The sequence below is a fragment of the Alosa pseudoharengus genome, unplaced genomic scaffold (genome assembly GCF_046254945.1).
Source record: "Alosa pseudoharengus isolate Yale_2024_CS ecotype anadromous, Long Island Sound unplaced genomic scaffold, YU_APseudo_1.1 YU_APseudo_1.1_scf_22, whole genome shotgun sequence".
Lineage (NCBI taxonomy): Eukaryota > Metazoa > Chordata > Actinopteri > Clupeiformes > Clupeidae > Alosa > Alosa pseudoharengus.
In genome coordinates, this window is record NW_027468680.1 from 32,097,818 (window position 1) to 32,114,182 (window position 16,365).

The 16,365-nt window shown below is 44.6% G+C and overlaps 2 protein-coding genes across 4 annotated transcripts in view; one reads left to right on the forward strand and one right to left on the reverse strand.

Moving 5' to 3' along the window:
• LOC143139148 (cysteine-rich motor neuron 1 protein) overlaps positions 1-3,264 on the forward strand; it is a 50,887-nt gene extending 47,623 nt beyond the window's left edge. For both annotated transcript variants that reach the window (XM_076299746.1, XM_076299747.1), the window contains one exon: positions 476-3,264. In XM_076299746.1, coding sequence (XP_076155861.1) covers positions 476-670 — 195 coding nt within the window. In that variant the 3' untranslated portion in view covers positions 671-3,264. The remainder of the gene's footprint in view (positions 1-475) is intronic.
• Positions 3,265-4,542: 1,278 nt separating this feature from the next.
• eif2ak4 (eukaryotic translation initiation factor 2 alpha kinase 4) overlaps positions 4,543-16,365 on the reverse strand; it is a 47,189-nt gene continuing 35,366 nt past the window's right edge. For both annotated transcript variants that reach the window (XM_076299748.1, XM_076299749.1), the window contains exons 33-39: positions 15,231-15,340; positions 15,069-15,127; positions 12,511-12,614; positions 10,368-10,436; positions 8,681-8,725; positions 7,602-7,717; positions 4,543-5,073 (exon numbers count right to left, since the gene is read on the reverse strand). In XM_076299748.1, coding sequence (XP_076155863.1) covers positions 5,016-5,073; positions 7,602-7,717; positions 8,681-8,725; positions 10,368-10,436; positions 12,511-12,614; positions 15,069-15,127; positions 15,231-15,340 — 561 coding nt within the window. In that variant the 3' untranslated portion in view covers positions 4,543-5,015. The remainder of the gene's footprint in view (positions 5,074-7,601; positions 7,718-8,680; positions 8,726-10,367; positions 10,437-12,510; positions 12,615-15,068; positions 15,128-15,230; positions 15,341-16,365) is intronic.

Here is a 16,365-nt window from a genome sequence, read left to right on the forward strand (position 1 = left end):
CCATCCTGTGACTCTCTATGTATACCACTTTAAGACCAGCCTGCCACTGTGCCAATGCCCCAGACTTGTACCTTTCACAGCTACTGTATAGTAAATTACATTGTGTGCATCGCCCCAGGGTTCTAGGCAAGACTATAATATATGTCCTGATTGCTATTTAGAGGAGGTTAATGTTCTTTTCTCCCTTAATCCTAAAAGGGAACTTCGAATGAGCTGCGAGAAGAAATGTGTTGAGGCTTTTTCATAAAACAGGATATTGTCACAAGGCCCACATGAAAAAGAAAATGCCGTTAATCTCACGTTTCATGAGATCTCTTGAGCAGAGCAAGAGAGGACAAGCAGGCAGAGAAAGGGAGAGACAGAACTTGGGTCTTGACTCAAAGTAACACAGGCACATTGATTTCATAGCTAGGGAAAAAAGTACACAGAGCTCTGGTCACTGAATTAATATCTTTGGACATTCTTCCATTTCCAGACGGTGATTCTTAAGAAGCATGTGAACAAGAACTCAGTGGTCTACATGGAACCGTCCAAGGAGAACAAGTTCCAGAGCGTGAAGAACGACTGCGGCATCAACTTCTCCTCAGACATGGGATCTCCTTGTGTGGACAGAGGGATGAGCATCCCTCGAGCCAAACTCTGCAACGGACACGGGAAGGTCCAGCGCTAGGGCGAAAACAAACTAAACACACACATCACACTTACCTGCACACACCCATACACACTACACAATCCCCACATATACATCGCCACAGTGAGTGGCAACACATGACTGAACAATGTGTTTTCACTTGGTCACAGACACATTCACAAACAAACACAGACAAACACAAACACACACACACACACACACACACACACACACAACCAGAGGTGTCTCAACAAGAAACACTAATAGATCTCTGTTTGGATTCGTTTCCTTTTCACTGGAGACAAGGAGAGCATTTTGCAACATGTGACGATGCCTATGACTACCGTGTTACCTTTCCCCCATTTGGAGCTTTAACCTGCATCACAGATACATGGAAGAAACATGGCGGAGCAGTGCTCTGCAACATGTACATGCCAAGGGTGCCGTCACACACTATGCCGTGTCTACATCTGAGAAAGAAAAACTGGAGGCAAATTGTTTAATGAGCCACATAGAGGGCTTTGACTGAACACCATTGACTTCTGAGCGACAACATTATGAATCAATCCAAAACCATGTTGTCTTGTGGGAGAAGGAAAAGCTTTAGGGCAGGTGTTGGATTCTGACAGGGCTTAGAGATCTGCTTGTGGCTCGTGAGGCTGTGTGCCCCTACTGGAATTGGACATCACACACCAGCTAACCGGCTAATGCACTACGCAGCATAGCAGACTGAAGGACGTAATAGATGACCAACATTCCTAAAGGTTCAATCACAGAAGACCCTGAAAAGCCCTCAAGAATGGATTCCTTAAATAACCTCACTTCTCTTAGGAGTGGAGTCCAACTTACCATTTTTATATACATATATCTCCACTTGTATTATTCAAACATATTATTTTTAGTCACGTTTATGCCTTTGTTTTGGCTATCTCCTTAGCGGTGATATAAAACAACTGAAACTCTAGACTAAACATCCCTACGAGTAAGTTTTATGAGGTAATCTGCCTCATTGAAAAACCAAAGCCTGGCTTCTTTGAGGGGGGGTTTGAGATGAAGTGTTTAGAAAATTAGGATTCTGGGCTGGAAAAGTTCAACCTGGATTCGTATCTGCTCTCTGAGAGCAAATGTATTGGCATCTGAGCAGAGGGGAAGCATTGAGTGTCACTCATCTGCCAGTTCTACTGTGCCTCATCAATCACACTGATAAAAGGTTGGGGTTGTAGTTTATAATATATCTTTTCCCAAACCCTAAGACTAACACAACTGTCATCTATGTGTCATTGCTGATGCCACATACTGTTCTCTTGATTATTTCTGAGTGTTAAAGTTATCAGAATAATTATTATATTGTGAGACTACAGGCATGTAATACAGGCTGTTATTGTTTTGAACTTGAAAGCGGGACCATAGGACTCGTGATGACTTCCAGTGAATGCATGACTGTTACATCACTAAACTTCAACTATCCAAATGAATAATAACAAAATATGGCATCTGCCATGGCATGACAATGAAATGGTTACATCAGTCTTATGGCAGAGGGCTCATGTGAATTCTCTAACTTGGATGCCCATACTGTGTACACAGAGCAAATATACAGACTTGGACTGCAAACATTGAGTCTTTCATAGTCTTTCAAAACTGGTTCTGATCAAGCATCAAACTACACTAAATGTGCCAAGTGATACAATGTTGTAATGTTTGGTGGTGTTGGCTTGCCATTAGTCCGTTTTCAATTCATGCATGAAGGTCGCACAGCCCTCTGTTTTCACAAGGTGTATATGAGAGGTTGCAAGTCCTAATTGCATAATTTGTAGACGTTTTATGATGGAAATGATATCATAGAAACAATGAACTTGACTACAGATCAGATGCTTCAATTAAAAGGTGCAAAAGATTGGGCCTGTGAGAGGAAAGAAAGCCCCCGTGGTCATCTCTCGTAAGAAGATGACAAACCACAATCAAACTGTTCCACAGCAGCCGGGCTTGGTTGAAGTCAAAGAAGCCCAAAGAAAGCCTCCCCACAGCCCCACTCTCGCACTATTACACAACCACCTCTGTTAAGAATAGTAAAGTTCTGGAACTCATTTGTTGGTTGCGTCACCGGTGTCTCAGTAGAAAGTGTGTATCGATGCCAAAATAAAGGAGGGGGATGTATATGCTAGATATACATAACACTCAGTCAAATGGAGCTGAAAAACGTGCAGTTTGTGCCTGTGTGTGTGTCTCACACAAACTCAGCGTAGTCTCAGTTCAATGACAGTCTTTTTTGAGAAGTGAAGAGGGAATCTGTATAACCTTCTGCAGTTTGTACTTCCTACATGTAAAAAAGATAGATAAACAAAGTAGATGAGAGGATATCTTATTTATTTTTTTCACATAGCTTTATTTATTAATACTAAACTATAGTTTGAATTAAAAGTAAAAAAGGTGTTCTGTTTTGTATTTGGCAAAGGATTTTGGTAGCCAAAGCTGCTGTACATTTTAGATATCGTAAACCAGTTCCCCATCTTCCTCTGCTTTGATATTCCAGCTTATTTATTTACTTTTCTTGGCAAACTGTAAATACCTATTTCTTAGATGTTGAACTGTAACATTTACACTTATTTTGGAAAAATAAAGATGCGTGAACAAAAAAACTTGTTTGGGAACTCATTTTGAAAGTCTTGTTAAGATTACTTGGTATTTCTTTGTTGTGCTCTATGTCTTACTTTGAAAAATATCCCCAGAGTCGGGCTTGCTCAATGCTCGCAGGGTGCCTGCCTTGTTTTGTTCACCAAGAGTTTCACAAAAAACTTTGCACCTTCTTTTCTTGGCTGTTTCATTCCAAACCCCCTGCACAGCCTGACGAAAGACAATCTTTCTCTTTTTTATGAGTCCTCACCAGCTTGTAGTATTTAGTGCAACACTAAACACGCAGGACATTTGTCAGCACACGTCAGCATCAATCACTGCTGGTCAAACGTCCGCAGAAATCCCAACGTGTCACCCTGATGTACCCATGGAAACCAACATTCCTGGGTGTGCAAAGTGGTTGCACTTGTTGACATGCCTAAGACCAGAGGTTTCTCTTATCATCCTCCGGCCATAGGTTAACCACACTGTGACCCTGCCTCACGCTGAGGGTGTAGATCTCCAGACACCATATTTAGCAGCTGATTCAATATGGAATGTGATCCCTTCTTTGCTTCTGCATGTATTGTGTGATGTTACAACATATTTTCTTCATGATTTTTAAACAACTTCAGTTTCCATTCAAATGTCAACTTGAGTCTACTTTTCAGCTCTTGTAGCCTTTTCCACCACCCCCCCCCCCCCCCATCCCCTCTGTGTGCACACACAAATGCATGCACGCACATATACACGCACATACACGTACGCAGGCACACACATGCACGCACGCACACACACACACGCACGCACATACACATGCACGCACACGCACACACACACGCACGCACGCACGCACGCACGCACATACACACGCACACACACACGGGTGAAAAAGTGCTGCACCAGAGGCAGGAGAACATGAAAGAGCTGTGGAGCCGCGCCGGACGTGGCCAGCTTCTTGTCCTCACGACTCTTGTCACGACACGCTCTTCCCGTTTGAAGGGTTCACAGTCGTAAAGCCGGGAGCAAAGGGTTCACACACTTAAGAATTCCAAAAGCTTAAAACACAGCAGTTTTTCCAGGCAATTATTAGCCAATTATACATGGTGGCCATTTCAAGGCTTACACGCAGCTATATAAGTTCATGGGAAAATATCACTGATGTGGCCACATAAACAAATTAGAAGGGAATGCACTGTAGAGCAGTGGCAAGAGTCAATGCCAAGGCACTGCTGCCACTTAAGGTTCAATAAGGACACATTACAATAAGGACACATTACAATAAGGACACATTACAATAAGGGAAAATATTACATTTAATAACATTTTTGTTCACATCATTAATTACCTCTTGTATGTATATAATACATTGTGAGAGCCACTTATATTAAGCACTGCACTCCTCCAAGATGGCTAACTCGTTTAAGTAAGGCAAGAGTCTGGTGATGTTGTAACACCACCAGGGCCATTGAGTGCACAGATCTGAATAAATAACACAGGCCAATGCTATTGGAACCAGTAATTTAACCTTCATGACAACACTCTCTTCTTGTCCGGCATCTTTGGCATTAGATCTCTTGGTTGTGTCTCTTGATACTACACCAAGGATACTTGAGGATACTTGAGACATTGGATACTTGCCACGGTGTCTTTCAGTCAAACCATGTACCAAAAATACGCCTCCACAAAGAGGACTAAAAGCTAGACAGGAAAAATAAGTTGTGACAATAAAAGCTCAGTCCAGGGCAGTAACTCCTAGGAAGAAGCTGGCTCAGAGCAGGACCTTGTGGTAGTCGTCTCTATAGCTGTACAGTACAACCACGGTGACTCTGCAAACGACAAGATGAAAGAAAAGAGAAAAACAGTCAGAAGTATTCTCACCTTTCTGATATTACCGTTTTTTGGCGGTTTAGTGAGGTCCTCAGGCCGATCAGATCTATCTAGCGAAAGTTAAAGATGTAAAAAGGTTTCCAAAGGTGCACTACATGAATGTAGGTAATATGGAACATGGATCTAGCACCCCCAAACTGTCTCATATAGTGAGCGAAAGAAAACCTTTGAGATCACTGCAGTCTACTCCCTCTAGTCTTTCTCTAGTCAGTCTACACCTATCTTCTCTGTCTCTGCAAAGCTCTCTGGTGTGTTTACTTCATCAGAGACCCTCCAAAGGTTCTCCAACATGGATTTACAAGAGCTGATGAGAAAAAGAGGGGAGGCGTTCCAGACATTAAAAGGAGACTAGGGTGGGCAAATAAAACAACGGTCAGTTGGCAAGGCACCTCTGCCAAAGTCAACCACAATAAACTACTCAAATGAAGACTAAATGTGTCTTAAATCATAGTAAAATAATAAATCAATGATGTCATGTTTTGCGAAAAGACATCATACTCCTTTTAAACTGTGAATAAAATATATATTAAGGCTTCTATGAGTATTGCAGTGAACTTGAATAGAACTCCATGGTAAATCTCTCATTTCAGACATGCCTACTACATTACACACAAAGACTCCCATTGTCAATCACTCAACACAGCGCACGGGAAGCAGCATGACTAAGGGCCAGTGGGAATGTCTGGAAGTATGCTCACATATGTAACACATGCAAGCGGCACACATATCCTATTCTGGCTTATCTTGATGCCCGCTTTCCTGTTATTTTCCTCAGTGAGGCGGGTGACTACTGGGGCTGCCCTTGGGCCTGTGCAGGGGGTAAATGACAAGGTAGAACTGGCAGGAAACTGATTGTGAAACTGATTGTGGAACTGTGTGTGTGTGTGTGTGTGTGTGTGTGTGTGTGTGTGTGTAAAAAGGGAGCATGGGGTTGAAAGACAGCGGGTGAGATAAGGCAGTGAAAGTGGGACAGAAAAGGACTGAGGGGTGAGAAAAGGAGGATCCAATCCAAGAGAGCAAGAGAAAGATAAAGGAAGATTGGCAGATTGGTGAGTGTGTGTGTTTGAGATACAGAGAAAGTGAGGAGATGAGAAATGAAGCACAAAAGTTTGCAAAGGGGGTCTAATAGCCTCTACTACACATTTGGGTGCAGTTACAAGCACACAGCTCACTAGCTGCAGCCTGGTAGGCCTTCTAACATCACTCAACACAAATGTCCACCGCCAGCCTCAATATCCCCATTGTTACCAGCCCTCCGAAATGAAGCTAATTGAAGTGTAAACACCGGTGCTTTGAGACCAAATCAGTCACTCATACACAAAGGAAATGAGAAACAACTGGTCTTCAGGAGGCCTGCAAAAGGATTCAGAGAGACTAGCTAAAGGTAAGGGTGGAGGTCCAGGGTGTGTGTGTGTGTGTGTGTGTGTGTGTGTGTGTGTGTGGTCAGGGGTGGGTGTTTGAGTCCGTCATATCATTTTGTAGTGCATGATCCTATTGATTGAGGGGAGAAGGCTCAGGTATCCCATGCTGGCTGCACAAGCCCTTCATTTCTGTAAGCCCGGGCTGTAAACCAACAGCCTGCACAGGATTTTCCCCGGTATTCCGAAGGGAAGACTTGGCAACCGGATCAATGCCGGCTCTTACGCGAAGGAAAAGCACTTGCCATTCTGCTGCCAGAGAGCATCATGGGTAAATGAAAGCCTTGCGCAAGCATAACTTTGAATAAAGGGGGTGAAACGACACAGGTTGCGGTGTAAGCCTTTTTATATATAGTGGTGAGGAGGTCTGGTTTGGTCTACGGGAGGTGGGATGGTGGTGGGGATTTGGAAGCACTGATTCTGTAAAGCGGTTTCAGCTCCTGGTGAGCGGGTCGGGTTGTTCATGAAGTCTGCCGGCAATAAAGCACTGGGCTGAGGGGAGACGCCGGGCTTTGAAATGGCGTTTAATGTGCTTGGGGAGCTTTGCTTCGGGTTTCATGATTTTGAATAAAAGTCAAAGAGGGGAGAGGCCTGACGGAGGGAGGCCCTGGGATCACTGCAGGGCAGGATACACACCAGGGGCCTGCTACCGACCGCCATATGGCACGCACACACACACACACACACACACACACACACACACACACACACACCATATGAAGCACAGCATATGAAGAGGACCCTAATGTTAGAAATATTCTCAGCCACATATATTATACACAGTGCATACACAGACTACTACAGAGATTTTACATGGGACATTTTTCATACAAACACGTGTATATGTCTGCACATAAGAACAAATAGTGTATCCGGCCATATGTCAGACAGAGATGACACAGAGTCAGACTCAGACTCAGACACACACACACACACACACACACACACACACACACACACACACACACACACACACACACACACACACACACACACACACACACACACACACACACACACAGCACTGATTGGTGCAGAAGGCAACTCACTTTTTCACCATTTTGAAGCGGTGGATCTCCTCACAGATGGACTTCAGGTACCTCTGCTTCGGGAGCCTTGAGAGTAAGTGCTTCACACTGTTGTTGAACTCGTCCTCACCATCAAACTAGCAGCACAAAACAAATCAGACACACCACGAAGAGGCCAACTCTCCAAAAACAAAGCTCTAGTGCCTTATCTGACCCATGTGGGCCACCATCCAGTCAGACATCTTAACATCTGTGCTAATACACACACACAGAAAGTGTACGTAATGGTCCCTTCCACACACTGCGGTGTATAATTTTGCCTGTCAACTTCCCAGGGTGACAGCGACCACTGTGTCTCCGGGAGAGCCTGTCAGAGTCCGTTGTGCAATTGGTCACCCTGATGCTTTGGTTTCCTGTGGCTAAGGGGGGACTTAAGAATGTGTATTGTAGTTTGCTTCCAAGCGTGGCCATGTTGTCTTTGACACCCTCTGTGCGCGCACACTTTGCTCCATGTGTGCAGTGTTGACGCAGGCTTGCATCAATGCCATTATTCATTGGGAGCCAGTTTATGATGGCTGTAGTGTTGTGTAATTGCTGTGTCTTTTCTTCTCGTGGTTTTATGGCACGGGAGGCTTATTAGCAGGGCAAACGGAGGACTTTTTGTTTTGGTTGTTTTGGAGTTCAACAAGCTGATCTTGTTGAACTCCAAAACAACTCTCTCTCTCTCTCTCCTGTGGTCGCGCATCGTTGGAATTCTCTCCGTTCCCCACAGGGTGGAGGAGGAGGAGGAGGAGGAGGAGGAGGAGGAGGAGGAAGAGGAGGGAAGGAGGAAGGGAGGATGGAGCACAAGTGGGGTTTCCCTGCTGATAAGATCAGGGCTGGTTGGTGAGGAACCTCCTCTTCCTCTCTCCCTCTCCTGTTCCTCACAGACTGCGTGTGGCGCAGGAGACAGGATTGTGGACCCCCACCACCCCCACCCGTCGGCCCCTTTGTCCCGTTTGTTTTTCTGTTTTTCCGCCGCCACCAGAGGAAGGTGTTTCTGTTTTATTTACTTTTACGGGACTCCAGGAGAACACAAAACACAAAAGCTGTTCACTGACCTCCAGAGACAGGAAGTTGATGAGGGTTTCCTTCGCCACGTCAACCTGCAGGAGAGAGACAGGCCAGTGAAGACAAGAGAGACAGCAATGCAGAGAGAGAAAGGAACGGACAAAAACACAAGGACAGATCAAGAGGGTGGAGTACGTATGAAAGAGAAAGAGGGAGAGAGAGGGGGAGAGGAGAAAGGGAGAGAACAGAGAGTTTAAAGACAGACTTCATCTAATCTTTATTGCCCTATAATAATGTGCTTCTGTTTATCTGTGACCCAGTGGGGAGAGAAATAATGACAAGGAGGAGAGACCGAGAGGAATGCAAGAGAACGTTGGCCCTTTGCAGACACAATGGCTTCTTATCTTCCATCAACTCTCTCCACTCCTCAGTTCCTCATTCTGTACAGACACTGAGTTCACAGACTGTGTTTCCAGAGGAAAAGTGTCGGCCACACCGCCACCGTCCCGCCCTCGGAGGGTAAACCCAGACAAAGGCCTGGCCCCGTGCCACTCTGGTGGCCATGCTGTGCCAAGGTGACCCACGTCTGACACCCTCCAGTGACCCCTCTCAAGGAACATTCATTCCCTTTCTACGGGGAAACACTTGATTCATTGCCCAGACCAGCATGGCTGTTTTCAAATTCAAACAGTAAACAACATCTCCATAGCGTGATCAGAGGCCTGCTTGATGACTGTTTGGATTAGAGTCATTGTAGCAGGATGCCATTTCCCCAGTGTGCACATGCTTTATGTGAGCTGAGGTCGCTCCTTATCTCTAAACAATGTGAGGTGGGGTGGCAGCACACAGCGATAAGCACAAGTGTGCACCACACACACACACAGTTTCTGAAAGAGGGAAGTGCACCGTATGTGTCTCTTTTAGGACGGACGGAGGGACATTGTGTGTGTGTGTGTGTGTGTGTGTGTGTGTGTGTGTGTGTGTGTGTGTAACTGAGGCGACGTTTTGGCCAATGAAACACCATTGTGCTCAGATGTGATTAAACTAACTCAAATCAGGAATTCGAGTTAGTTAGACACACACACACACACACGTCACAACAGAGGGTGGCTAATATATACTGCATGTTCTGTTCTGTACACATTCAGACAGACAGACAGACACACACACACACACACACACACCTCTCTAAATGCCTGCATATCTGTGCTGTACACTAGTTCCAGAACTATGAAATAAACCAGGCTTCCATCCCAGCAATGACAAATGCATTCAGAGTTAGCAAGAATCAGTAAATACTCCGCTGTGAGATTTACTCTGTGAATGCCCCGTGTTAAATTCACTACGAAACCACAAATAAACTAAACATGTGAGTCATTTCGATCCCAGCGACACACAGCCTCTCTTGGAAGCCCTTGTTTATTATTCCTCAGCGACAGCATTGGCTGCTTGACACAGGCAACCTGATTGGTCACAGGGGTGGAATTGGTCTCGTCGGGCAGGAACACACTGCTAAAAGCTATGACTGAGTTCTCCATCAAACGCTGGCATCCTGTGGCACTCATTTCATGATTTTACACTTCACTGGAGGAGATAATATATTGTGATGTCTGCAAGTATACACTTGCGGGTATGTGTTTGTGCATGTATGTATGTATGTGTGTATGTGTGTGTGTGTGTGTGTGTGTGTGTGTCCGTGTGTGGTTGTTTGGCGGTCTGTGGAGTCACATGACTTACCGCCAAGATTTCGATGTCATTGGTCTTGTTCTGCAAACTGCTACCAAGGTTCTGCAATCTGGATTGTATCTTTGGAAAAAAGAGTGAGTGAGAGTCAGGGGGGGAGAGGGGTTCAGCGGAGAATAACTGCTCCCAAGATCCCCATGAAACTTCTGTGGAAAACAAAAGACACTTCATCCTCGCATGCAACAGCATCCTCCCCCAACCCCACACCCACCATCCTGCTGCGCTGCTGCCAATGGGACCAAACCCAGGCTGGTTCAGTGGGAGAGACCACATGCTGACACACACACACACACACACACACACACACACACACACACACACACACACACACACACACACACACACACACACACACACACACACACACACACACACACACACACACACACACACACACAAGTGCGTGCATACACCTTCAAAATAGGCACACATGCATAACAAGAACAACACACACACCCACAGTGCATGCTCCAGCATGCCAGCTCCAGAGAAGTGTGGCCAGGCCAGTGGCCCAGAGGGAGCTCATCATGAGGAATGTCAGAGTGCTTTCATACGCCACCACTGAGCCACACAACAGAGTGGGTAGGACTTCAGCTTGGTGCCTTGCCTTGCCTTGCCTTGCCTGGCCTGGGATCGCTTCTCTTTGCCTTGCTGTATTTATCAACAGAGGCAGATGTCTCTAAGAGATAATCATAGGGTGGTCGCTTCCAATCAAGCTAATCACAGGGTGGTCAATTTTTACACAAGACTACCAATGAAGCCTATTGTTATGAACATCAATTCCATGGATGACATAAAATAACTAGACTTAAATGACATGAAATGATTGAAATGAAATGAGTAATTGATGAGGAAACTAGGGTGTATCACTGGACTGAGCTGATTCGAATTCGAATAAAGGTGCAGCCAACAATTCTGGGCAACGATATTGACAACAAAAAGTAAATAAACAAATAAATAAATAATTGGTATTGTGATCGGTTATCAACTAAATTGCTTCGGCCATCAACTTAATTGTTTCCTACATGGCAGTGATGCGCGGGTCGGGGTTATATGACCCGCCTGACCCGTTTTGGAGATCCAGTCCACCTGACCCACAAAATATGCGTTAAACATCGACCCAAACCCGAACAGACCCACAGACCCTCCCTCCTCCTCTCTCTCTCTCTCTCACATACTCAGACGTGCGTGCGCGCACACACAAACACATGCCTATAGGCTACTTCATATAACTTACCTCTCTTACAGTGAACAAAGTATTTGCCCATATTATCTCTGCTTCTCTTGCGGACCATCAAAAACATTTCCGTGGGGTAATCTGAACAAAAGGTAGGTTACGAGCTACCACTTAGAAAACACAATCGCGAAAGAATAAAAAGACCGGGATGATTTTGTCTGCATAATATGCTATAGACTAACTAGAAACTAAACTGAATTAGCCAGGCTATTGTCAAAGGCTGTGTGGAGCATGGTAGTACCATGCGTGGAAATAACTTGCACTAGCCTTTTTTTAATCAACGAGTGAGCTGAGCAGCAGGGACGTCGTTAGCCTACCAGTAGTATAGGATCTAAATGTTCTCCGTTTGTTTACATCAGGAGTTTCATGAAATCTTTTAGCCTCTTTTAGGCCATCATCTGGATAATTAGAAACAATAGCTTAATTAATTGTGTGGATAAACTTTGTCCCCTCTGATGTGGTATTTTTTAAGCCAATCAACTCTGGTGAGCATGTGTATTTGAGACAGAGAGGAAGAGAAGGTGGAAATCTCACTTTAGCCTAGACCACATGCAATTCTGTGCATGGCTATTTTCATGGATACAACTTGCATTTCTATCTAGCGATTTAGACCCGACCCACCCACAACCCGCAATATTATCTATACAGCCTACCCGCCCAAAGGGTCAGGGGTCGCCCGCGCATCACTAACACATTGGGATCGATATCAGACATCTCCTGTCTGTGCTCCTCACGCAATATGAGGATTGACTAGAATATCATATGGCTCAGTCCGAGCCACTCTGTCTGCCATTTACACAGCAAGAATGGAGTGCATTTGGGGCGCACACAAAGCCAGCACAGATAGAGGTGGGGCTGTGAGGAGGACAGGAAGGAGGAGCTGAGGTGATCAGGACAGACCGTGGTCTCGTATCGTCTGCGAGTGCTGGCCGACAGCTTCTCCGGGGGGATGAGGTTCACGTTCATGTTCCCTCCCGAGTTGCTCCCATGTTGCTCTGACGACCCTGTTCCCAAAACACAGAAGTGAGAAAAGCAAATCACAACATGGCTACAAGTCTACTTGTCACCAACCTCTCTCTCTCTCTCTCACACACTCACAATCAGGGGGTGCAACAATAAATCGATGAATTGATTAGTTGTCAACTATTTAATTAATCGGCAACTATTTTGGTAATAGGCTTGTGTCATTTGAGAATTTAATCTGATTAATTTAAACTTGAATATTTGCAATAATCATTAATTGCAACCCTAACACTAACACACACACACACACACACACACACACACACACACACACACACGATAAACATCTGGCTTTTGTTCACAGTGAACACAGCAATGGTGTAAGAGAGATTGGTTGTTGCAATGGTCCCCTTCAAAGTGAACCCTACTGGTTAGGCACCCACTGGCAGCAAAACAAAACCCTGACTACTGTATTTGACCTACGGCATAATGAGTCAAAGGCAGTGGGTTTCTTCTGATTCATTAGGACTTACAGCCTCACAGCACTGATATCTATGGAGCTATTTGTTGGTCCTCAGTTGTCAAAGGTCATAAGAGCACGTAAAAATGCTGTCTTTTACGCTGTCTTTAATGCTGTCTTTTACGCTGTCTTTTATGCATAAACACAGTCATATTACATTTGTGTGGATCAGGGCAGGAGTAGCTATGGTGGGAAAGCAGAAATTAGCAGATTAATGACAAGGATTTCGGAGACCTGGTTGGAATTCGCCAGATCGGATGTACTGGCTGCTAGGGTTGTGCCGATAGACGATATCATCGTCCATCGTGATGATTGACAGGCATCACGATGGAAAGCAACCATCGTGATGGCACGCCCCCACATGCCAGTCACTAATTCCTGCTGTAACAGGCTAAAACATAAAAAAAAACTTTCCCTGAAAATGAAATTGAGCCTACTTTAAAGGCTGTCAACCAAACAGTTATCACGTATTAGTCTACCATCTTGTAAAATAAAAGACGTATTAGTCTACCCTCTTATTCAAATAATTCCTGACTGTGACGTGAATGTGTAGCCTAATTGTCTTTTTGTACCCTACATGTCTCGCAAGCCTATAGCCTACATTGGACTTAATAGGTAGCCTAATGTTTTAGCAGAAAATATAGATTTATTATTGTTAGGCTACGACTAGGACATTCTAGCGCTCAAATATTTTTGCAAGGCTACAGCGAGCGCCAAATGCGTCCTTCTTCTCTGTGTTAAAATAAACCATTTCTTTAGTTAATTATAGGATCAGAAGGTAGCCTATTCGTCTTTCACTGTATGGCTTGTATTTCATGCATTTAGCAAAAGTCCCAGACAGCAGCGGAGTGGTAATCGGGATTCGTTATTTGTAAAAGTGTTTTTACTTTGCCCTCCTATATATAGCCTGGACTGCGCGATCGCAGCCCTTTACTTTCACTTCCCGCCGCCCTCATAGTCAGCATAGACGGTAGCCTGATAACGTGGGATGCTGCATAGTACCAAGATTTTAAATGAGTGACCACGATAGTAGTCTTAAGTAGCTTTTTTGCTGGGCCCAGCAAAGGCTGGCAATGTGTAATATTCCGCTGGTCGGTGTACACGCAAGTGTTCAGATTGATTGTCTATCCGTCTTTCACAACAATTTTCTTGGAGCAGATCTTCCACACAACTTCGGTAGCCTGGTCAGTATGTCTCTCTTAGCTGTCCACTTTCATCAGGCCGTATAGCCTATATAATATATTTTTTATTTTTTTATGGAGAACATTATAAATGTATTTCTGTACAGACATAGGCTATAGGCTAATTAATTAGTGTTTACCACACTACCCCCCCCCCCCCACGATATCATCGTCAATCACGATGTTTTACTGTACACATCGTCAAATGCCAATTTAGGCGACATCGCCCAACCCTACTGGCTGCAAACTGGGGTCGAAATCAATGACATAATCTGGTCTAATCTGAGCACAAGGTTTCAGTTTGTTGTCTGGAGGAAGGGGTCACACAAGGACACAGTGTGTCTCCAAAGCACAGAAGAACTAGGGAGAGGCTGTGAGGGAAACCTCTTGCTATTCTTATTTTAGGCACAATGCTATTATCTCCATCCCACAATGAGACAATACCGTAAAAAAGAATAGGGTTTGCTGATCTAAGGGAAAAGCTAAATGCACCTTCATGCCAGTAGAACTGTGTATTGGATTTCTGATTATGTGAAAAACAAAAGATGGCATCTCTTCTTTTGCCCTAAAGAATGGAATGGTGGCAAGTTATTCCTGGACAACTCAGTTTCCGTTGCACCGTCAAGCAAATATTTGATTTTATTGGCACCTATGGCCATGATTCTGAGCTGAGTAAGGTGGAATCTGCAGTTTGTTTCCAGTGACCCCTCTACTTTAATGTCAGCCTCAGCCCTTCATAAAACCCTGGATCAAGCATTTTAAGGACAGTTTCATAGAGTGTGTGAGCTGAATACCTGAGCTAGTCTGCAGTGATCCCTTTGGGTTCTGGAGAGAGGAGCTATCAGACACGTCTCTGGAGAAGAGAGAAGGGGAGAACAAATCATTCACAACATTTCACATGCACAAGGTTACACACACACACACACACACACACACACACACACACACACACACACCTGTTTCTCTCCTCTGAGAATTTGGTCCTGCATTTTTGTACGATATGATCCACCAGTTCGGACTCAGGAATCCTCTTCTCCGACTGCCGGTCCTTCTCAAAGGACTTCACCTGAGGAGCAAGTTAAAAAACAGATACAGGTCCATTCATAAAAGCCAAAGCTAGGAGGACCAAATCTCTCAGTAAAAACCCAGTCTCTCTTTCTGGTCATCTTCAGGAAACCACCATAATTTGAACAGCTAGCCATTTTTTAAGGGCTTTCTAAAAAGATCCTGACTGCCATTTGTCTTTTACTTTTCTTATTTGGAGCCTGAGCTGGCATCTTCTTGAAAAATATGGCCTTGATTTACTAAAGGCCTGTGGGTGAAAACTTGATACACACATATAATCCTCCCTGCACACTGGAGGACATCCATCTTGGGCTTTTTTCAGGAGCAGATATCAAGTTTGTAGCAGTTTTTCGTAAATCACGGGCCTATGAGTGAGAGTATATTTTACCTATCCCAAAGGAATCTGACCAGCAACAGACAACCTTTTATGCCATTTCTAGAACACATACTACCCTACACTATACACACATATCCACATATTCCACTAGTGCATGGTGGCAAATAAACATTTCTAACACTCTGGCTGGCAGTCCGGCTTCAGTGGCTCATACAGCAGAGCAGCCAGGAGGAACACACCTGACCTGGGTAACCAGAACCTCCTCTGGGTCCTCATTAGAGCAATCAGGTGGATTTGGGCAGAATCAGAGCTCAACTGACCTCTACACCCACAGCTCTCTGGCTCTCAAACGCTGTTACCACTCTGTCACTCGCTACATTACATTTATGCTTTTATTTATTTAGTATGCGCTCTCAATTAGTCATTTTTTGTAGCGACTTACAGTTCAGCTAAGGCATGCTTTTTTCCACCATCAGTAATGGTCTCCTAGGGCTCTGAACCTTTGACCCCCCTTTTAAATGATGGACAAAGTTGGACAATGAGCAAAAATGCTCATGAAACTTAATGAAACAATAATGTGGTGAAACCAAATTACTAATTGAATACTAAGCAACATCCTGAGCAAATGAATGGGTGGGTCAGCAGCATGACCCCACAAGCCACTTGCAGTGTGTCATTTACTGTTGACT